We start from the raw sequence: 24,716 nt of genomic DNA on the forward strand, positions 1-24,716 counted from the left end.
TTTTGAATTCCTTGAATAAACACTACCCACTTGATCATCATAGTATCCTTTTAACATCATCTATTAGATTTAACAAGATTTTTAACTATGCTAAGTTTACTCTATTTTTCTATTTAGCAGTGTCTACTGCAACCACAAAACATATTTTTCAAGAGACTTAACATTTCAAATTACTCAATCTTAGCATAAAACAAGAGGAAAATAAAAGCCAGAGGAATCAATCTCCTCTGCTTACTATTCCCTACATTGACTTTCCACATTTATATATACCACAAACCTTCCTTTACTGCTTATCTGTAAGGAGGTATTATCACTCCTTTCAAAACTAACATTATCTTCAGCCATCACCTATGAGCTCTCTATTTATTACTTATTCTATCCCCTAATTTGGCCACAAGTCTTTGTCTAGGTTCTTCCCTTTTGTCTTTTGTGTATAAATACTAACCTTTCTCATTTTCAAATAACCCTCCTTTAACCCTGACTCCCCCACTAAACTTCCACTGCCTTTATCTTCCTCTTTTCCATCAATAAAAAAAATCTTTTCCATCAATAAGGAGTATTCTATCAGTAACTTCCTCTACCTGTCTTTTATCATTCACTTCTCAATACACTGTAACTTGGTTTCTCCTCACGTACTATTTCATAAGCAGTATGTGGCATAAAGTATTCATGGGCAATCTATGAATTTCCAAGTTTCTCAACTGTCTCTCTACTTCTTTCTGGGATTTGGCATTGAAGATACTCCTTAAACATTCTTTGTCCCTGGTTTCTATGCTATTATCTACTTCCACTACTACTTTGATCTAAGACATATTTCAGTCTCTTATTTCAAACTCCACCTCCTCTATGTCATATTTCAAAATTGTTTTTCCAGGAAAGCTCCCTCGGGATTCTTGTATCTTGTTTGCAAACTACTGACCATAGAATGAAGTCCAAATAATTTAACACAGCATATACATCTCTTCATCATACATACATAAAATCTCCATTCCAGCTACTCAAACTGAAGAACATGTCTTGCTATCTCAACGCCTTTATTTATAGTCTACCTAGAATGCCCCAATGGTTCCCTTTTTTTTGGCCTAGCAATCAAGTTCTCAACTTTCAAGAAAAGTTGCTAAGTCTAATATGGTTTTGTGAACATTTATTTTATTTTTTAGGTTCATCTATAAGTTATCATTATTTTGTTGCTCAAGTTGTTTCAACTTTGACCTCACAGAGTCTACTTGTATAGTACTCCAAGCTCATTTGGTATTGCCCTGCCCCAACTCTAGAATTGGCCATTTCTCCAAAGTGCAAAAAAAAAAAAAAAAAAATATTTTAATGGTTTGTAAATGTTTTCTAAATCAGTCAGATTTAAACTAAATGGTTTTCATTTTTTAGTAATTCCATTACTAATAAATTACACCAAAGTTGGTGTTACTTGGTGATCATAAAAATTGAGAAATTTACCAACAAAAACCAAACAAGCAGCAAGGAAGGCCACAATACAAAATGTTACTTTTTTAATACAAAATAGAAGCCTTACATGTGCTTCATCTCTTCAGGCTCACTTGGTGAAAACAAGCATCACTTTTAATTATCATTATGTTTTTTTGCTGTTTTGAAGCAGGTCCTAAAATATCTTCCTAAAAACATCTTCCTATGTTGCTATAGGTTTGGTAAAGAAAGAAGACTAATAGCCTTTTTCTTGTAAAACTTTTAATTTTTTGTGTACCAAGAAAACAGCATTATAAAAATGTTTAAAATTATATATGAAATATATACCCTGAAAAAAAAGTTCATTCATAGAATAATGCCTGATGGCCTCATAAAAGTTATTTTTGTTCCTTAATGGGGAACTTTTTATTTAGTTCCAAATTCACAAATTTATACTAGAAGCTCAAACTGCCTAGAAACAATCTCTAGCTAAGAAACCTATTATAATGCATGGAATATGTTTTAAAAATCAACTAGTCCTACTAAGAAGAAAATATTCACAAAATATTGCTATCAAATACAAATGGAAGAATGTTAAAATTGGTTCACTTTGTTTTATATGTTTAGTTAGTACATATATAGTTAGTATACTTCTGAATTGATCAAAAGAAGCCTCAAAGTCCCATTTTGTCTTTTACTCTCTAAAGCAGGGCTAAATATATTTAAATGGACTATTTTTTACCTTGTTTGATTAACCAATTTTTCTGCTACTGGACAAAGAGACAGTAAAGTTTATTTTATTGAACAATTACCAAGGTAATATAAAGTATTATTTTAAAACACTTCAAAGTTCTGAGATATACACTCCACATACTAGCAATTACTTAAATATCTGGATTCCTACCTCCAAGAGCATACACAAATCTCCCTGTAACCTGTCCAAATTATTACAAACACAAAATCAGCAAAATTCAATTTCTATAAATATTAACGTGTTTTTAACTAGTCACAGAAAACAAGGTTCTTTATATCAAAAATATTAAAAAGTAAATTTCACTCCCTATGAAAACAATTTTACCAAATGGGACTGTAATTCCTTGCCAAAAACCTAAAATTTCTTAAGAATTTATATGCAAAAATTGAGCTAGTCACAATGCTAAAAAGGATATTAAGTATAATTTCCCAATTACCAAATAGTACAAATTAACAAACTGGAACAATACAATTATTCAATGAATTAAGTTCATTTGAGATGCCTGAGGGAAAAGCCAGGAAATGCTGAGGAGCTCTGAAAAAAAAAAAACAAAACAAACAAACAGAAGTCTCCTTAGTGGAGTACTATACCCAAGCCAGAATCAGAAAAGGTTTAGGGAAAAAAAGGTCATAGGGTATACAGGACTTCTACTGGCATCTAGAACCAAAGGTGGTGGGTTTGCTGTACATAAAGAGATTAAGAAGCAGACTATTTAAATAACCTAGCTTATACATACTCATCTTAAGCCAAAGAAGAATGAATAGAAATATAGGAAAAACTACCACTGATTTAAGCTAGATGGTTTTAATTTACAATTTATCTCAGCTTAAAATGAAGTACTTATGGTATTGTGATTATTCATTATCAATCCATTTAAGTAATCTATTTTCTCATCAGAATAAAATTAAAAAATAGTGAAAGCTTCCTACTACTCACCATCCTCACTCATTCTTCCAGGATTGAAAGATTGAAATCGAAAATCTAAATCTAAAATAAATTAGTTATTTCTAGTTTAATGTCTTCAAATAATATACTGCCAAGGTCACAACACACCTAAATTTGTAAAAAGTGCTCCCCTAAATTATCATAATAAAACTCAGAAAACAGTTACATGTTATTTTATAAAGCTAATTTCACATTAAATACCAATATTGGAGATAAAAATCACTACAGTTTGGGAAAGCAGGAAAGACATTATTTCATGATTTCAAAAGAAGTAACAAATTTTACAGTTAAACATGGTAAAGAGGCACACAAATTAACTAAAATACTAAACCGTTTACCCTTGATAAATCGGTATACTGGTTAAGAGCATCAAGTTTTAGAAACAGACTTGGATTTGATTTCAGATTCTCTCACATGAAGCTGTATAATTTCCAACGAAATATAAATCTGAGAGTTGTATCTGAAAAATTAGAACAATGGAATGTACTTATATGAACTAATAAATGTACAAACACACAATAAGTAATCACTAAATTATACTTGTTGGTACCTCTGTTAACTAGTATAATACTAGACAGAAACTGTTTTGCTCACAGAATTAATATTCTGCTTCAGAAGTAGCATTTGGCTTCTGACAAGATCTAAAATTTTCTGGGACATGATTGGTAATTTTATTACCACTACAAGAACGAAGTAATACATGAAATTTTTTTTTTAAGATTTATTTTTATTTATTTATACAAGCACTGGGTACAGTCAGAAGCGCAGGAGGGTGAGAGAATTCACCAGAGCCAGAGCAGGGAGCAGAGCAGGCAGAAGGACCAAAGTACACTGCTGAGGGGAGCAGCGGGCGGCAGGAGAGGTCTGCGCACCATGTGGGACCCTCCTCCGGTGGCCAGGGAACAGCCGGGGATCAAACCGGCGCTGCAGAGGCTGCGGGCAGCTTCACAACCCAGCACTCAACTGCTGCGCCACCGGGGAGGCCCAATACATGAAATTTTGATGATGTGAAGACATTAGAATAAAAAAGGAACCTAACCAGGTAAGTTGTTTTCCTTGGCTTAGTTATTTTGGAATTTAAGATTATCTAAACCAGTCCCAAATTTTCTCTAATAATTTTGTACTGATACTGATCTAGCTTTATTTCTTTTTTTGCATGTGGCTAACCATGTTTCTTAGTATCATTTGTTGAAGAGGTTTTTCCTTTTACCATTGTGTGGTCTTGGTTCCTTGGCCATAAATTAACAGTCCACAGATATGTGTGTTTGAATTTTCAATTCTATTCCACGGTTCTCAATGTCTATTTTTGTTACAATACCATACTTTTTTAGTTACTGTCATTTTGCAGTATAGTTTGAAGTCAGAGCACATGATACCTCCCCATTTTTTCTTCTTTTTTGTTCTTAGGATTACTTTGACTATTCAGTGTCTAATGTGGTTCCATACAAATTTTAAAATTGTTTGTTCTACTTCCTTAAATAATGTTATTGTTTTTTTGATGAGTATTGCACTGAATTGACCTAACAATTTTAAATTTTAGATAATGGAGTCTATATAAAAATATTAAGAACTACTTACTAGTCTAAATGAAAAAAAAAAAAAACCCACAGAGCTGGAATGGAAGAGACCTTGAAATTTGTCCTTTCCCTATACATTTTACTAAAGCATATGAAATTTTTGGACAGTTTTAAAACTAGACCACCACCTTGATTCAAGCTCTGGATCCTCTATAATTAACTAACTAATCTGTTGAACAATATATGCCAGGGGCCATGACAAACACAGGCATTATCCATTTTGTCTTTGCAATAACTCCACAAGGTAGGCACTAAAAATGATGTGAATTTGCTGATTAATATACATATTTAGAACAGGTAAGTGATCCAAATACATAGCTGGTAACAGAAATAGTCTGTGTAGCTGTAAAGCTAGTGTTCTGAACCGTGATCAAACTAACTCTAGGATAGAAATCAACGCTATTTTGTTCAAGAAAGCTAATTATCAATCAATAGGATACCACTATCTAACCTAAATTAACCACAATGCTCAAAGTAGTATTTCTTATAGGTTATAAATTTTCTTTTCATTTGTAATAAATTCTGTACAATACTCCCTTTTAAAAAAAGAGTCAGGGAGGGTATAATAAAGTAACTGCATTACTCCAGCCAGTAAGAGAATAAGGACTGCAATTTACTAAAACTTTTACTTGATTAGTCAAAGATTTTCTTGAGAGAAAAGTAAAATCTTATAATTGAATTGTCATTCAATTTAGAAAACATAAATAGCTGAAGTCAGTCAGTAGTTAGGCACTGAACAAAAACTAAACAAATGAAAATAAAAGTCAACACTGTTTATTTAGATCCTAGCTTGCAATTAAACTGTCTTTTGCATAATACACAAGCTAAGCTCTCATGAGCAGAAAACTAAAGAAATAATGCTTTCTGCAAACATGCCTCTAACACACTTCTCTCAACACATAATACTGAGCAATACTACAGCTTGATATCTGACGCATCTAAAATACATTTCATCAGAAAGCTATTTAGCATACCTTCTGTCAAAAGTTCAGTATTAATACTCTTACTTTGTAGTAGTATTCTTACACTAAAAGTGCCCCAAATATTTAAATATATACTTTGAATTACCTTATTCCCCTCAAATTTTTACCTTATGTGTTTATATATTCTTGAATTCAAAACTATCTTAACTTTATATTGCAGGTAAAGTTAATAGATTTGTACCACCATTTACTACTGCAGTAAAATGCCATGAGATAAAACATATATGCCCTGGAATACTGACCAAAACAAGTAACTTTTATTAAATAAACTGAAAATTTTTACTTTATCACCAATATCAAATTACCTTTAATTTCTCACTAAAAGGGTTATGAACCTCTATTTATATTGATTGAAATAAACTTCCTGTCTATCTCAGAACGTGACTTAAAAATAAAAAATACAGAAAATTCTTTCTTTGTATTATTTTTCCATGTGCAATAAATATTGAGTTTCTTGTTTGGTAACTGTTTCAAAAACTAAACTTAGAACTTGCTTTTATCTGGCTTATAGCTAATGGATAAATGAAATAATTTTTTTTAATTTATATTTATTGTCATAAATTGTATATACACATGCATACTGACAAATATGTACACTAACAAAATATAGTTACTTTACCACAAATTACTGTTTTATATATATTACTATACATATATATAAAGCAAATATATCTCACCTGCTCTGTTCTCACTCTATGTTAGACCATATATTGTATAAATGTTTCTTACATACCTACCTACTCATGCTATACTAGGCACAATGCCACTCAGTTTATTTGTTTCCTTTTAACATCAGCCATATGCAAAATAAACAGCTAAGAGAACACACAGAGAATCTAGAACTGACTCATCAAAAGATATTTCTGTATTTACTGCAGTTCTCAAATATTGGAACAGTGTGAGGGATTTTAAAACTCTGAAGCTGTTATCTCCTTCTGCATTCCCTTAAGAAGGGGATATTATCCGAAGAGGTGTGAATCTGTACCCTTAAAACATACATGGCACTGTATATCAATGGCACCTCAATAAAAATAGTACAGTTTAAAAAATGAAAATAAATAAAAATATGTCCGGGGAGAGAAAAAAGAGGGGGATAGTAAATGGTACTTATCTTCTCAAAGTAGTATATTCCTATTTGGTATGATTTGTCATTTTTTTTTAGGTCTGAGAACACTATTATCATTCATTTATAAGAAATATGTTGCGTTCAAAACAAAAGCATTAGTGGAAAGGAAAGAAAGATAGCACACACCACCTTCTTCAGAGCACAGGGGAAGAGCCACGGCAGCTGGGGAAAGGGCAAGAAAAAAACTCTAAAACTGGAGGACGAACAGGAGTATGTCCTGGTTCAAATTATTACAGAAACTTGTGGGGAGGAGTGGCAGGGAAAGGCACAGACACAGCCTACCTAAGACTGAGGCTGAACCACAACAACAAAATATTCTCTCCACAACCAAAGCCCCACTAGGGATCAATTTTGTCTTCCTGAAACTGTTTCTCTTAGTCTTCTGACTTGTTCAAATCTGAACTGACAGACTACTGGGGTAACTACCTAACTTGTCATCTTGAGACCTCTCTTCAATATCATCTTGGGAATAATCTGGACTGTCCTCTCTGGTGTCAGAGCTCATGTTTTCTGGATCCCATGTTTTGGTCTTTCTTGTTTACTCTCATTTTGGCAGTGCATATTCTACTTTAGTACAGTCCTGAGAAATGATGCAAGAAAGGCATACTTTTTGAAATTATGCTGAAAAATATTAAAACACTAACTTGAAGAGTATATATACATTCCTATCTTCGCTGCAGCACTCTTTACAATACACACACTGGAAACAACTAAATGCCCAATGACAGATGAGTGTATTAAGAAGATGTGATAGATATATGCATGGAATACTATTGATCTAGAAGATAAAATCTCACCATTTTCAAAAACAGACATTGTAAGGGGATTGTGCGAAGTGCAATAAGTCAGATTTCAGATTTTAACTCACTCTAAAAGTATTTTTTAATTCATTTAAAACATTGTATGATTTCACTCATTTGGGCAATATTAGGAAAACAAAACTCTAATACTCTAACAACAGAATGGTAGTTACCAGAGGAGGAAGGGGAAATGGGTGATTAGAAGGGACCGCTGTCAGTGGTGGTGAATTGTAAATGAACATTTGGTATCAAGTATGGTGAGAAAATGCAATCTTGGAATCTACAGAGTTGTAAACTATCTCAATTAAGAAAGAAAGGCAAAGAAAGAAAAATGTATATAACTACATTTTATATAATACATAAATGAAAATGAAAAATAGAGAAAAAATACATCTTGACTTTTCCGACAACCCAATATATCATTAACTAAACATAACTAGACAAAACCTATTTTAAAAATGAGATTATGGAACCATATTGTTTAAAAGTTCATTTTTATCTGGCAATACAAAGGATCAACAAACACCTTAGTATTATGTAAATTTACAATACCTCTATATAAACCATATATAGTTTTTATGGTTTCCTCAGACTGGGGCACCAGCAGACAATGAATTAAAAGCAACCAAAAATAACATATAATATGTATCAACAAAAGTAAAACACACAGAAACAAAAAGGCAAAACATTAATTCTAGCTGCCATTTATTGACCAATCTAGCTTACTGGCAGTATTGAATGAGTGATTAATTTAACCTTAAGGTACTTCATGCTTTAGAACTGCTTTGCAATACCTTCTTAAAGAATCAAGTGAATTCAATCATAAATGTCCAAATGAAATACCAAAAACTCAGATGACATTGGAAAATAAACTTCTAATAATTAAAAAATTATTCCTAAGAGTCCGCCTTTATCACATGTAATTATCAATATGATTTATTATGCAATTATTGAATATAATCACTTAAATGTAGATTAAAATTTCTCAACAAATTTTAAGGCTATTATAAAATATTTTAACTCAATCTAAAGGTACTTTATAATTCAGTTAAAACAATTATATTCTTCTCAAATTAGTTAATATTAGAAAATACATTCATCATATTAAGCAAATTACAACAAATTCTTGATGACAAGGTTAACTGTTAACATTTAAAAAGGAATTTGAGGTATTAAATTTACTTTTAGACTGAGTCAACAGGAGGGCACAAAAGGAAACAAACTATATATGTACCCTTTTATTCTAGACAAATAGATTTCCTGATATGCCCTCTAGTTATTTTAAGCACTCCACCACAAAGTAACAGTCCAGAAACTTGGAATTACCACCCATCTAAAGAAGAAGAAAAAAATTCACTGGGCAATTTGAAAAAAAAACCTGGTAACACTTAATGTCCCCTCCTAATTTATATGTTTGCAATGATTGGTTTATTCTAAAATAAACCCATGGCAAGTTTTTCTTACTGCTTACTCTTCACTTGTGGAGAAAATAAAATTCACAGCAGGTATTTAAATAACTTTATGGCTGAGGAGGCAAATATATCATTAGCCATAGAAGAAAAGGTGAAAATTTTTAAAAAGAACTTCAGTTTAACTCCAGGGTGTGAATAACAAAGACTAACTGCTTTCAATAAAAACTTCTTATAAAGAAATATGTGAATGTGGACTAGAAGGTCTGTTATCCATTTTCTACGAAATTACATAGTATGTTCAGAGGCTTGTGTTACACTTCTTAATCTTGAAACAGAACATGAAACACCGCATAGCCTGACTCCATTCTTACTTAAAGGCCATAATCTCCCTCAAAACTGATCTCAAGTATAGATCCCAAGCACTCATCTGAAGAAGTCTATTTAAAGCCATACATTTAATATAATTATGCCTAATATATCTAGTTTGAGGTTTTCATACTTTAAGGAAGATTTCTGCCATCGTTATATATTTAACAAACTTTACTAGATACTCAGAAAAGATTTAACAGACAGAAATACTTTGTAATCTGGAAGAAGGAAATGCCAGAGTAACACACTGAGAAGGTATATTAATGACTTGAAATACATTTTAAATCAACTTACCCTATAAAAAGTTATTTCTTAGTTCTACTCTGAACAGTGAAACCAAGATAATTAGCATTTTTTATATATACCATAAAAGAGCTAAGATGCAGCTAAGAACTTGGGCTAAAGATTAATAATGTCAGAAGTAAAACTGTTCCACAAAGCATTTTCATGTCAAGTGGCAAAGGAAATAAAAAGCACCAAGTGACCTCAAGTAATAAGTACCAGAAATCTGGCTTTTAGAAGTTTATTTTGGCTACATTAAACACAGAATGGTTAAAACTGAAATACCCTAGTCTCAGGTCACTTTTTTGGCATATAAATTTATTTTGTTCATGTCTCAAAATACATTAATTTCCTTTCACTCTGCCTTGTTCTCTCCCACCTGTCTCCTTTCTCCCTATCCTTTCCTTGTCTTTTGCACCAACTAAACAAATCCCCTCTTCTTACTCTGGGTTCCATGTGCACTTGAAATCATCCTGAGGTTTAGTGGCTGGTTAATTAGATAACTTTTAAAGTCAAGTCTCAAAGACATCCCCATTCTCACCCACCAACATCATTAGATAATGGCAATGTTACAGAAATAGGCTGAGGAGGCCAGATATCAAAAAAATAAAAACTGAAAAGCACTATGAGTTTAATTTAGACAACAAGGAAAGGATTAGCAGGAACTCTCTTCCTAGACCATGCAACAAGTCCTTTTTATTTCTTTCCAATCCACACGTACAGGGATCCCTCCCCATTTCCTGATAACCAACCTCCCATATTCCCATATATCCAAAGCCCTTTCCTCCCTTTCTCTTCATCTATATTCTTCCCGACAATTCATTGCTAACCAATTTATTTTCCAGTGAATGGCATATTTTCTCTCAAATTCCTTAATCTTCTCCCATTGTCTTGTATTTTTTTCCCATCTAGTTACGTATCTGGGTTTCTAATTCCATGATGTGTGTGTGATGGGGCAGGGGGTAGAGGAGGGATAATGCAAAGTCCAGTTAATCAAAGAAATTTTAAATTTAAATGGAGAAAATTAAACTGAATGTGACCCTCTAATTTCCTAATATATCATCTGCACAATACATTTTTAATTGCCTAATAATGCTGTCCCTCATTCGAGTAGATAATGTTCATTATTCATGAGTTTACTTAAATAAAAGTGATTTGATAAAATGATTAAATATATGGACTCATAGAGGACAATCATCTAAATCAGCATTTTCCAATGTTTATTTCTTAAAGAAATAGTTTAGCAAGGTGTTCCACCAAAAAAAAAAAAAAAAAAAAAAGATTCATGGCCACATCACAAAGCACATTAAGCTCATAAAGAGTCTAAGAAATCCTGAAAAGAAACTTGCTTAACTCTTTTATATTATCCAGCTGTTCCCAACCTAAGCTAATGAACCCTTTTTCCACAACACCAATTAATATCCCATAGAACATATACTTAGTGGAAATGTTTAAACTACTGATTAAAATATACCATGCAAAGTACTATACTTTTATAGTCTAAGTAGTTTTTAAAACCCAAAACTGATTTTACACAGAAAATAATTACCAAGTTTCTAGATAAAAGTAATTCACTTTAAATATCACATAAATATTTACCTTACATACGTCCATTAAGAATTAGGCTGTAATCACCACTTACGATATTTTTTGAAAGGAGAAAGGAGAGTCAATTTTCCTTATAGTATAATAACGTGTGACATAATCTTTTACAAATATTAAGACATAGGACTTTTCCCATTTTTTCTTCATGTTCATGTTTTATCTTTTCTCAACTGTGAGAAAAGAATGGGGTTTTATGACTTACAAACCTAATGAATACAAAGGCATGTTACATATGGACTTTCTGAAGCTGTTAGAAAAAAAATAATGAAAATTTGTCAGTTTTCTCTTAAGATATGAATTCGTTACTTCACAGGTTTTAAAGAGCGTATCTTAAAGTACACACATTTTACCTGAAAGCTCCGTAAAGTGGTCTGTACCAACAGACAAATGAACAAGGAGTAAAAAGCAAGAACCACAGGATACTCAATCCAAAATCAACCCCTCTTGTAGGATCAACACAAAACCAAGCCAAGCATCCGAAGATATTTAGAAACAGTGTTACAGCGTGGACTGTGGAATCAAAAAAAAAAAAACAAAATAGAAAAACAAATGTTTACATTCAATTGGTGAGTTCATTCAACAAAAATTGTATATAGAAAAAATACTTCCTGAGAGCAAATGTATTGTATCCCATGTTTTCATTCAGTATTTTTCAAAAACAGTGCTGTTTATTACACATTTGATTTGAAAACAGTATATACACAGGGAAAGAATCTTATTACAGCATGCACTGTTGGGCAGAAATTTTTGACCCTCTCTCCTCATGGGCAATTAAACAGCTAAATCAGAGAAGTACTACCTTGAGGGTTTCCTCTGTGAAAAGGAAACATGTGATGTGTGCTTGATCCAAGATCCAAGAAGAAAAGTAGTGCCTGTCAGGAAAAGAACCTGGACTTGCGAGGAAAAAGATCCTACATTCAAAAATCTTATTTTTAAACTGTGGTTGCAAATACCTCCCAGAGTAGACTACACAGAGAAAACTAAATAAGTACCCTGTGCAATCTTATAAGCAGTAAAATTAGACTCATTGGACTAAGAATATTGATAAAATAACAATTTCCAGTGACTCTATATAATCAATCTATAAGGATTGTTAATTCATAGAATTCATCATTTTTATGTCTTGGGATAAAAGCTGTTGTTTTGGTAGAGGACTGAATTTATGTTAAAAAAAAAAAAAAGTACATTATTGGAATTTCTGCCCTGGCAGATCTTTCTTTTGAGTTAATACAAACAGATCATGCATATTCTTCGTGTATGTTCATAAATGCTTTCTCTGACAGACTAAAACTTCTAACTACACTATGATCCTATAGAATTTAATTTATCTATAACAGTAACTTTTTTAAAGGATTAAAAAAATCTGCAAACTGAATTTATTATAGGAACTAAATACTTGGAAAGTTAAAATAATGTTCAATGTAAAGTATCAATACAATAAAATATACAAACATGCTTGAATAACAAATGGAAAGCCTAGTATATATAAATTTTCAAAAAAACTTTAAAAACAAACTTTAGTCTCTAAATCATTAATCAAATAAAATTTTATGAAAGAAGATAAAAACACGCATTCTAGGTTGCCTATAAATTTGGTCTCATCTAATAACTAGACACCCAAATTCTAGAAGAAAGAGTTCAGAAGGAAAAGTGAAAACACCTTCATAGTGATGTAATACTGAAGTTAACCTACTTTTGTGTGCTTCAATTTTTCAGTTATAGAAATGCAGATCTTCCAGTTCTAAAATTTCATTGAATTCTATTACATGAGAGACTCTTACTATTTTATTCCAGTTAGTATTTCTGTCTTGAAAGCTTATTAATAAATTTATTCAAAGTCCTTTGCCTCAAAATAAGACATTCTGTAATGGGCTTAAAGAGAGAATTCAAAAAGCTGAGTAAAAAATAATTTCTAGCATTAAATGACATTCAAGAGACTAAAATACCGGGGTGTTGGAAAAGCCATGTCACATTTTTGCTTGAAAAACAGAAAAAATACATCATGATTTTTGCAACAACCCAATAGCTGAATGCACTGAATGTTGAGAACATCCTAACTCAATTTTCAATCTTCAAAAAAATAACTTTTAAAGATTTATCTTCTAATCCACTTAAAGACAATATATGGGTATGTATATTTTAAAGTTCGCAAAAATTCTTCCAAATATAGGTAAAAATATCAATTTCATATAATCTATTAAAAACATTTTCTATGTTTTTATATTAACCAACAACTATGATCAAGTCATTTATTTGTACCCCAATGAGGAGTAAACTGTCTAAGCCTACTTACAAAACAATCAGTCCACTTAAGAGATTATAAAACATATAGAAAGGCAAAGTAATGTGAAATGCATGATTGCATGATACTGAATTCAATCCCATTCCAATCCACATGGAGGATTCTAAGGATAGGTAAGAACACTCAAAAAAAAAAATTAGGCAATTATGTTTACATGATTTGCAAGTTGAATATAAAATTTCAATTTGCTTTATTAAAGCACTCAAATCTGGTATTAGTGGACCTAAATTTGCAACTATCACCATAATATTATTCTTAATAAGGTCTGCATTACATTTAAATGCCTAACATAAACAGCTTTATAACACTTATTATCTTCCTGATGAAATAGTCTTTCAATAAAGTAAACTTTTATTTTCTCTTTCTCTTGTTTTTAAAATGCAAGAGTACACTCAAAGAGGTTGAAATTCATTTCACAGTGATATTTCTTACTGCTTCAGTTCGATTATAAAATAAATTGCTTCCATGAAGGTTCTTTTGAAGTCCTATCTTCATCATATTTGGTTTTAAGATGTAAATTGTGTTCCATTTTGGTACTTTCTAGGTTTTAAAACATGGAAATCTAGATTGTGGAGTCAAGCTATCAAACTCCAACCTCGCAGTGTAATCTTGGACAAGTTGCTGAAATTTTCTAAACTTTAGTTTCCCTATCTATAAAACTAGATAACATAGTGCACATACTTCACATTGTGGTTAGAATTTAAAAACAAAATGGTATATAAAAGTGATCAGCACTGCTCTTGACACAAAGTAAATTCTCAATAAATGTTATCTCATAATTATTGTTAAATAGTGAAAGCATTCATTAGCTCCAAAATCTGAAACAGGTTGAAACTTCTTGAAAATAACTTAAAAAAACTCATATGAAATTTAGAGATTTTACTGAGCTGGTACTAAACCCTATTTTGTTCCAGGTAATGCTTCTTTAAATCAGCCCTTAACTGGAATCTTGAGCCCTCTTAGACTACAGTTAAAACAGAAATGCCAATTAAAGAGTGTTAGAAATAATACAGTTGGCTATCGTTTCTCCTAAGAGCTTCAAAAAGTTACATATAGCTCTCTAAGACAAAACAGATTTTGAAATAATCGAGATTGGTAAAGCAGTTAGCCAACAGGCAAAATGAATCATCTGCCCCATTCAATCTCTACTTACTATTCCTTACAAAATTCTCCTTTTTGCGGGGCAGGGGGAGAAGGTAGTGGTAATGGCAAATAATCTCTACTCTGTAGTTTCAAACATTCCCTTGCATGGGCTATTACAAGAAAAGTAAGAAGTTCTAAAATTTTTTCCAAACTCCATCTCAGTCATTAAAAATGTTTTTCACTAACACAAAGGACTTATACCTAATTTGCCAGGCTAATTTTTGCCTGTTAATCGTAACAATCTAGAGACATATAATTACATATCTAATTAATGTATTGATTAAATAATATGAACTGGTTAACATGTACCTATACGGATTCAAAAGCTTTACTATTAAAAATATATAGTACTATTGACACTAATATTTGAGCAAAAAATACTAGGTCAAAATCTAAAAAAAAACTAAAAGTAAGAGTTAAAAATGTACTTTCCCTAAGGAATCACTTCTCATATATGTGAAGCAACTTCATATATGTGAAGAATATTCATTAATATTAATTTTAATATTAATGTTAATTAATATTAATATTATTTATATATTTATAGTATATTATATTTTAATATTAATATTTAATTTTAATATTAATTGTTAATTTTGAGAAAATCATCACATATATTTAGAGAGGGGAAAAAAATTTCCCTAATTACACAGTAAAATCACATAAGGTTCCTCCATCAAGAATGTATATTACAAATTATCTATAAATCAGCAAATTGGCAGGTGAGAAGTTGTGGCAGCTACCTTTCCTACTGCTATATTAATGAGGCTGAGACTACCATTTGAAATAAAAATGAAATAGATTAAGTAGAAATTCTGTGTACATGCAGCAAACTGTTAACAGCTTGACATTTTATTTTAGTATTTTGAGTTGTAATTATACTCAAAGCAATGTAAGCATCACAGCCTAAAATGTATATCATACTGTACTACTCAATAAAATATCCTACATTAATTATATATTTTTAAATAATATAAGTACTCATTATCACTTATAAATGAATGGTAAATTGTGCCCAAAGCTATAAGAGAATTAGTTTATAATATTAAAATATTATATGCCCATTTAAAAAAATAGTTATAATGCTTTAATAGAAATTTTTATGGTCTTCATTTGCATAAAAATAGTAAGCATAATATTTCAAAGCCAATATTGCCTACATAACATTTTTCAAGGAAAAAGGATTGTTGCAAAATTTTAATTCTGTGACAAAGTCCTTTCCTCAAAAGAATGCCAGTTTTCAATACAAAAGTTTTCCTCAGGTTATAATATATAGTGCTATTTTTAAGTACCTAAATATTTTTCACTCTGAAAATTAAAAAAAGCTATAGGAAATGACCAATTTACTATGCTATCCTTAATAAATGAGTTCAAAAAAGGACAAATTTTGACAACAAACTACAAAATTGAATATACAATTTTTTCTATACTCACACATCCATAAGTAGTACATAATTTTCACTGTCTTTTGGAATTCTACAGGAATGTCTACAGAAAAATCCTGATAGAAACAAGGTCCGACAGGAAAATTGTCAGGAAGTGGTGGCCAATTATTTTTTCTGCCTGCAAAAAAAAAAGTTATTTATATTAGGGCAAATATGTGCTATTCATCTTTTTGGTTCCCTAAGAGACTGTATATTTTTAATGTTTTACAAATATAATATTATATTTCTTTCTATATTCCTACCTGAAAGTCAAGTTTCATTTTTAAAAAATTATCCCAGACTATCACTCTAGATGTTAGATGGTAAAATAATTTTCCAGTGTCATATATATGCATGTATATGTATATGTATGTATGTGTGTTAGTATGTTTAGGCAGGAACTGTTTATGTACAATAGAAAGGAAAAAAAATCCCAAGAAACAATATCCTATCCTGTGACTGTCCTGAAAATATACTGATTTCAAAGTCACAAGAATCTGTCTCTCATGTGAAGGTGATATATTTTTTTTTTCCCCTTGGCCTTTTTTTTTTTTTAATTTATTTATTCATTTATAGAAGCACTGGGTACAGTCAGAAGCGCAGGAGGGTGAGAGAATTCACCAGAGCCAGAGCAGGGAGCAGAACAGGAAGACTGACGAAATACACTGCTGAGGGGACCAGCGGGCAGTGGGAGAGGTCTGCGCACCATGTGGGACCCTCGCTTGTGGCCGGGGATTGAACGAGTGCTGCAGAGGCTGCAGGTAGCTTCGCAGCCCAGCGCTCAACTGCTGCGCCACCAGGGGAAGCCCAAAGATGATATAGTTTTTAAATCTGTACAATTTCCTCCTCAACATCTTAAATCTTTAAATTTAATCCCTATGGGTAGATCCCTAGTAGTGGAATTGCCAGATCGTATGGTAGCTCCATTTTTAGTACACTGAGGAACCTCCAGACAGCTTTCCACAGTGGTTGGACCAGTTTGCACTCCCACCAGCAATTTAGGAGGATTCCTTTTTCACCACATCCTCGCCAACACTTGTTGTTGCATACACCTATGTTTATTGCAGCACTATTTACAATAGGTAAAACCTGGAAACAACCCAAATACCCAAAAATAGATGACTGGATCTAGAAGATGTGGTATATATACACAATGGAATATTATTCAGCAATCAAGAAGATAAACTCATGCCATTCGCAGCAACATGGATGGAGCTAGAAGGAATTAGGCTCAGTAAAATAAGACAGAAGGAAAAAGAAAAATATCCGATGGTTTCACTTGTAACAGGAATATAGGGGAACCATATAAGACATCAGTGTAAAAAGTACATAGTAACAGTACAAAACGCAACAAAGCAAAAACAGACAATTATAAACCAGAGACATACTACAGGGGAGGAGGAGGGAGTATGGTGAGAGGAAGGGAGGGAGGAGCACAGGGGACTGTAGTGATGGTACATGGGCGCGCGCCTTGGGGAAGGAAATTCTATGAGGACTCAAGCTGAGGGGGTGGGGTGAAGCAAATATTGTCTAAAAAAATGTAAAAAATGATGTTAAAATAAAAAGTAATTTTAAAAAGTCAATAAAAAATTGAAAATAAAAAATAAATAAATTTAATCCCTAATCCATATGGAACGGAAAGACCAACTTCTGAATCTTTTCAGTTTTCCACTGTTAACTCCATGAAGAAGCATGGACTTGACCAAAACCAAAAAATCAAATTTGGAAATCCCTCAGGGTCTGAAAAAAATAATACCCAAAAGACACATATCTAAGAAAATCATAAAACTGTAAGAATCATGAGATTAAGAAGCTGAGAACCTATAATATCATCAAAGACCTAGTGGAGAACAAACCCAAACTATGAGGAGCAAAAATATGTCTATGAGAAGATATTACATTGAAAAAAGGATTTGGGAAATGGTGAGGGAAATAAAAAACTAAAATTAAAGTAGTCAAACATTAAAAATAAAAGGTAGGGGCCTCCCAGGTGGCACAGCGATTGAGCACTGGGCTGCAAAGCTGCCCGTCAGCGTCTGCAGCGTCAGTTCGATCCCCGGCTGTCGGCAAGGGTCCCACATGGCACGCAGACCTTTCCTGCTGTGCCTGCTGCTCCCCTCAGCAAGTGTATTTCATCAGTCTGCCTGTTCTGCTCCCCGCTCTGGCTCTGGTGAATTCTCTCACACTCCCGCGCTTCTGACTGTACCCAGTGCTTGTATAAATAAATAAATCTTTAAAAAATAATAATAAAAGGTAAAATAGCATCAAAAAAAAACATTTTCTCATTTTAGATAATGCATCACTCAACTTCTAAAAATTAGGTCTTACATACTTTTCATAGACCACAAAAATTTTCAGAGGAAAAAAAATGTAACTTATTTATGCTCTTCAATGTGTCTCCACTGTTTATCAGTCTTTCCAAATTTCATATTCTTCATACATTTCTCATGCAAGTATCATACTATTTGAGAGGCAACAGAACAGAATGAAAAAATCTCTAGGGCCTCCCTGGTGGCACAGCAGTTGAGCGCTGGGCTGCAAAGCTGCCCGCAGCCTCTGCTGCGCCGGTTCGATCCCCGGCTGCTCCCTGGCCACCAGAGGAGGGTCCCACATGGCGTGCAGACCTCTCCTGCCGCCGGCTGCTCCCTTTAGCAGTGTGTTTCTCAGTCTGCCTGCTCTTCTCTCCCCTCTGGCTCTGGTGAATTCTCTCACCCTCCCGCGCTTCTGTCTGTACCCAGTGCTTGTATAAATAAATAAATAAATAAATAAATAAATAAATAAATAAATAAATAAAATTAGAAAAAAAAATCTCTAAAACCACAAGTCCCTAATCCCTTACTGACTAAAAGGTGTGGACAACTGAACCTCCTCAAGACTTTTTACATAAAATGAGAACTATTCTACCCTTCACAGACTTGTAGTAAGAATTAAATGAGTTAACAAAAAGTACTTAATTGTGTAAGATACTACAAGTCTAACTCTTAAATTTCACACTCTACATTATTATTTTACAAAAACATCTCTCATGGAAATATATTAGTCAATGCTAAAGAAATAGTTACAGGTATTTCAGAAACATTGATTTCAATTAAACCATTAGTTTCTTCTTTGATTGATGCTGCAAGCAAGAAAATAGGCCACGATAAACATGTTCCCACAAGGTCTTAGACTCATCCATTTTGTGAGAAGAAAAAGTCTGGTAATATTGTCCTTTCCTTGTCATTCCACAGTTACCCCAGACTTAACAACGAATTGTCTAGCTCTTTTATCTGAACTCACCCAGAGACTAATAGCTTTCTCTAAGATACTTCCTTCAAGTATCAAACTGCCAAAGGATGACAAAGCCATACTTTTGGTAGTCAAAGTCTAAATAGACTTCAGAGCAAATAATAAATTCAGTACTTATTTCTTTGGCAACGTCAAAATACCCCTAGTTTCCTAGAGTCACCACAGACATATTTTTGTAACATGATTTGACAGATATGTTTTTATGAGGACAAAGGCAGGTAATTTGAAACTGGTCTGAATAAACCAGAAGTTAAGAGTTAAATGCAGTTGGAGAAGTTAAAGGGACAGATAAAACAAAACCAACAGTAAACCCTAGAACTATGATTGTAGAATTAAGCAGGAAGGGAGTTGGGGGGAGGGGGAGCAAAATGGAGAAGGGCACACTGGACTATGGTGGAGAACATTCAGTGCCTTGGTGGTGAGTGTGGTGTGCTGTGGTGACATATACCTGAAGGGTGTGATCCACTCCCTCTAAATCATACACAATGTTGTAAACCAATGTCCCCTTAGTTTAAAAAAAAAAGTCAAATATAAGGAATTCATAAAACTTCAATAAACCTAAAGAGGGCCCAAATAAGAACCAAAGGCTTCTGGCCTTAGCATAAACCAAAATTATCATATTCACAATTCACTTTCTTTGTGATGAGCTAACACTCCCTAATATAGCATAAGACCATACTGTAAATCAGTCAAGATCAGAGATCTACAGAGTATCAAATAAAAAAATCTGCTGCATCTGATCTTCACGCTAGGAAAGAAAAACAGGCAAGGTTTTATCTGCAAATCAAACAACCTAGACATAGGGAAGGTTTAATTTAAAGTGTTTAAAAGCTATTTTTAATTCTAAATTCACTGGATACTACCATGCTGACTGAGGTTTTGCATTTCTCGTTCTCGACGATCTAACTCTGCTGCTTTTCTTTCTAGTTCTTCCTGGCGCTTAAGAAGTTCAGCTTGTGCCAAGGCATGTTCCTAAAAGAAAAGCAAGAGACTGTTAGAAGTATAAAATACTGTAACACTGGTATACTATCTCCTACTTCTCTATTATGCTAGGAACCTAATTCAAATTCTCTTGCAAAACAGAGGAATTCACTCAAGATTACAGTTTCAAAAAATATTATGGAGAGATCTGTCCCATTTTGGTCCTTTGGTTACAAAAGCCCTCCTTGGTAGTGAAAGTAGTCAGTAAGAGTAGTCAGAGTCCTAAGGTAATTGAGCTTATGAAACTAAGGTGGCTACTAGACTGAATAATGGAAATGGAGAACAGAGAACAGATGAGGAAAATGACAAAGGAAAGGGCAACTGAGTTGGTTCTTATGAATTGGGCTAAATGATAATAAGATTCCCAATGTAAAATTAATATCTCATATTTTATAAAATATGAGCTGAAAAAAAATGAGATGACTAAGAAATTTTGATTTTTAACTTTTTTATGTAATTCCAGGCATTCTATTCATCTCTTTTAAAATTATTTCGTATTTTTTACCAATTTCTATTTCTTTCCACTCTTCTTAGCCATAGTGCTCTCCCAATAAAATATGTATGATTCGGTTATTATTGTAGTATTGTGAATTAAAAAGTGAGACCAAAAACAATAACTATTTCACTACCCAAATGGTATACCAAGATGATATATGAATTCTGAAATGCCTAATAATGGAGTAAAAAATGATGTAAGCTAAAAAATTAGATGAGTACATACAGGGTTGACAAGCTACCTGACAAGACTCAAAAATAAGTTAAAAATTAAACAACAGGAATGCAACTGTATAAAAATTATTTTGCTCTCAACGCAAATGTTATTGATATTCTAATTTCCAACATGAATTTACACATGTGACATGGACTAACCTTTGCAATCTGTGTATAAGCTGGATGTTCCTCTGTTGGTTTCATTATTGCTGGTTGTGTATTGGGTACATTAGGCATTTTCACATTGCCAGGTGGAGGCTAGGAAGATTAAGAAAAAAATAACTTACATTAATCATAGAGATCCAACTTTAACTTATTTCAGAGGATAATCAATGAAAAACAAAATGCTAAGAACTACTTCTCTCCTCTCCCACCTCCTCATAGTCATGTGTCACAAAGAGCTATTATACTCTCCATTTCCACTTTCTCAAACACATTCATCTCTCCATGTGGATGCTAACTCTAACACCAAACCACACACCACTCTCCTCCCAGATAATGTAAAAAGCAAACAAAAAACTGTAAACATTTTTAGAAAAATAAGTAACAAACTAAAGAACGTACACCAAGTTTAGATGTCAATTCTTTCCACTTAAGAAATCTACATGCCAGTGCCCTAAAAGGTAAATAGGAGAATTTTTTAAAGAACCTCAATAATATCCTTTAAAAAGAGTAAGAGGGGAAAGGCTTAGGTAGACAGAAAATAAACTGCATAACCTCCACTCTGTCAGTAAGGATCAGCAGTATTTGAAATCAGCTGTAAAGCTTAAAAAAAAGGGGGGGGGAGTTCATCAAAAGGGAATTGGCTAAATAATTGTATATCATAATACAACCATCAAAAGGAATGAGGCAGAGCTATAAAAGAATGCCTTTTTAAATACTAAATGAAATACGGCCTGATGGCACAACCAGTTAAGATGCAACCTAAGAAGCTGTCCACAGCCTCTGCGACATAAGTTCGATCCCCAGCCAGGGAGCTACCCACATGACACAGCAAAAATCTCCTGACTCACCCACTGCTCCCCTCAGCAGTGTACTTCGGTCAATCTGCCTTTCTGCTCCCCACTCTGTCTCTGATGAATCCTCTCACCCCCCACACCTCTGGCCTGTACCCCAGCTCTTGTATGCATAAATAAATAAATCTTAAAAATAAATACTAAATGAAATAAAGCAAACTATAGAATGACCAATTTTTTCCTTTCCTTTATAAAAACAAATTGTACATGCCCCAAAAAATATCTGGAAGAATTCAGCAAACTAATATAAGAGGAATTTGTACTTAGTGCTTCATTAATTTCACTATCATTTGCCTTCTCCCCACAATATACTACTTTTTAAGTTAAAAAAATGCTTTTGAATTTCCCTTTCACATGGCCTTAAAGGAAGTAAAAGGGGAAACTAAATAACATGTCTCTGAACAACCACTGAGTCAGTAAGGAAATGAAACAAAAATAAAGGCTAATGGCCTCCCTGGTGGCGCAGCAGTTGAGTGCTGGGTTGTGAAGCTGCCCGCAGCCTCTGCAGCACCGGTTCGATCCCCGGCTGCTCCCTGGTCACTGGGCGAGGGTCCCACATGACGCACAGACTTCTCCTGCCGCCCACTGCTCCCCACAGCAGTGTACTTCCTCACTCTCTCTGTTCTACTCTCCGCTCTGGTGAATTCTCTCACCCTCCCGCACCTCTGACTGTACCCAGTGCTTGTATAAATAAATAAATAATCTTTAAAAAAAAAAATAAAGGCTATGCCCATATTAAAAAAGGACCAGAAACAACAAGTGTTGCCAAAGATGTAGAGAAAAAGAACCCTTTTATACCATTAGTGGGAATGTAAACTGGTCCAGCCCCAATGAAAAGCAGTGTGAAATATCCTCAAAAGTGTAGAAATAGATCTGCCATATAACCCAGTAATTCCAATCCTAGGTATCAACCCAAAGGACACAAAAACACTAATTCAAAAGGAAACCTACACTACTATTTTTATTGCATCACTGTTTACAATAGCTAAGATATGGAAACAACCTAAGAGCCCCAAAACAGATGAATGGATCAAAAAGCTTTGGTATATATACACAATGGAATACTACTCAGTAATCAAAAAAGATAAACTCATGCCATTCACAGCAACATGGATGGAGCTGAAAGGGATTATCCTAAGTAAAACAAATTAGAAGGAAAAAGATAAATATCAGATGATTTCACTTATTTGTGGAATATATAGAGAGAAACAAAAGGTTAGAGAAAGACAAAACTTGCAAACTGACCATAGATCTGAGGCATTTAGTAAGGGAGAGGGGTCAAAACAGGGGCGGAAAGAACACAAGGGACTAGGGTGATGGCTCATGGGTAATGTAATGGTGGGAGAACTAAAGGGACTATACCTGAAGAGAAAAACCAATTACTGTGCCAAAAATGAACAATGTAACAAATTTAAAATTTTAAAAAATGAAGTATTAAGGATGTTTAAGCTAGTTTACAGCTAGTAATGTGACACACTGAGGTTATAGTTGCTTGTGGAATGGGAATGATAAATGCTGGAGAAGTGCAAATTTCTAACAGCACTGATATTAATCTGATAACTATTATCCTGATAATCTTCCAATTTGTAGACATTAGCTAGATCTTTTTTTAAAGATTTATTTATTTATACAAGCACTGGGTATAGTCAGAAGCACAGGAGGGTGAGAGAATTCACCAGAGCCAGAGCGGGGAACAGAACAGGCAGACCGACAAAATACACTGCTGAGGGGAGCAGCGGGCGCGGCAGGAGAGGTCTGCGCACCATGTGGGACCCTCGCCAGCGTCCGGGGATCGAACTGGCGCTGCAGAGGCTGTGGGCAGCTTCAGAGCCCAGCGCTCAACCGCTGCACCACCAGCCACCAGGAGAGGCCCTAGCTAGATCTTTATCCAACTCTGGGACCATCTATTTTCTTCAGGCACAACATACTTTATTAGTCATCTCAAGAGTAGTATTACTCAACATAATTATTAAAGACCCATTCTGATGGTGGCTCCTAATTCTTTTTCAACTTTTCACTTCTGCACATTTAAGAAAATAAAACAACTTGTATTTTGCAACCACATCTACAGAGACCCCTTCATACATATTACCTAAAAATACTGCAACAAATTTTATCTAAACAATATTGTAGATAAATGACTAAGCTGACAGGATATTCTTGGGGACCAGAACGTAGGAAAATTGTAAACACAAGTAAAGAAAGATCCTTGATCCCAGACCATTCCCAAAGGCCAGTAGGGTATAATAGCGGAAAACAAAACTTAGGACCTGGTACAAAGTAAAATCAATCTGAGATCTCCATATCTAAGATCGTATTTCCAAGCTGAGATCATCTTTCTATGAAGTCAAGTCCCTAAAAAGGAGTATTTTCTATTTGGTTAAGGGGGAAAAAGCAGCTTCACAAAAAGAAACAGTAGTAATATGTGCCTGTCTTGCCCTGGACTCTGGACAAAAAAAAAAAAAAAAAAAGGAAAAAATAAAGAGAAATCTCTCCTTGAGAATGTCTGATCATAAATCTACCAACTTGCAAACTTGGGTCTACTAGAATTCACATTATCCATAGAACAACAAAAAAAA

General features: G+C 33.5%; 1 protein-coding gene across 2 annotated transcripts in view; it reads right to left on the reverse strand.

Moving 5' to 3' along the window:
* The window catches only part of SCAMP1 (secretory carrier membrane protein 1), a gene marked incomplete at both ends in the record, with an annotated part of 93,216 nt that overhangs the window by 15,806 nt on the left and 52,694 nt on the right, over positions 1-24,716 (reverse strand). For both annotated transcript variants that reach the window (XM_084234263.1, XM_084234264.1), the window contains 4 exons: positions 11,623-11,782; positions 16,152-16,280; positions 20,293-20,401; positions 21,281-21,379. In XM_084234263.1, coding sequence (XP_084090389.1) covers positions 11,623-11,782; positions 16,152-16,280; positions 20,293-20,401; positions 21,281-21,379 — 497 coding nt within the window. The remainder of the gene's footprint in view (positions 1-11,622; positions 11,783-16,151; positions 16,281-20,292; positions 20,402-21,280; positions 21,380-24,716) is intronic.

This window comes from Talpa europaea (assembly GCF_964194135.1).
Source record: "Talpa europaea genome assembly, chromosome: 5".
Lineage (NCBI taxonomy): Eukaryota > Metazoa > Chordata > Mammalia > Eulipotyphla > Talpidae > Talpa > Talpa europaea.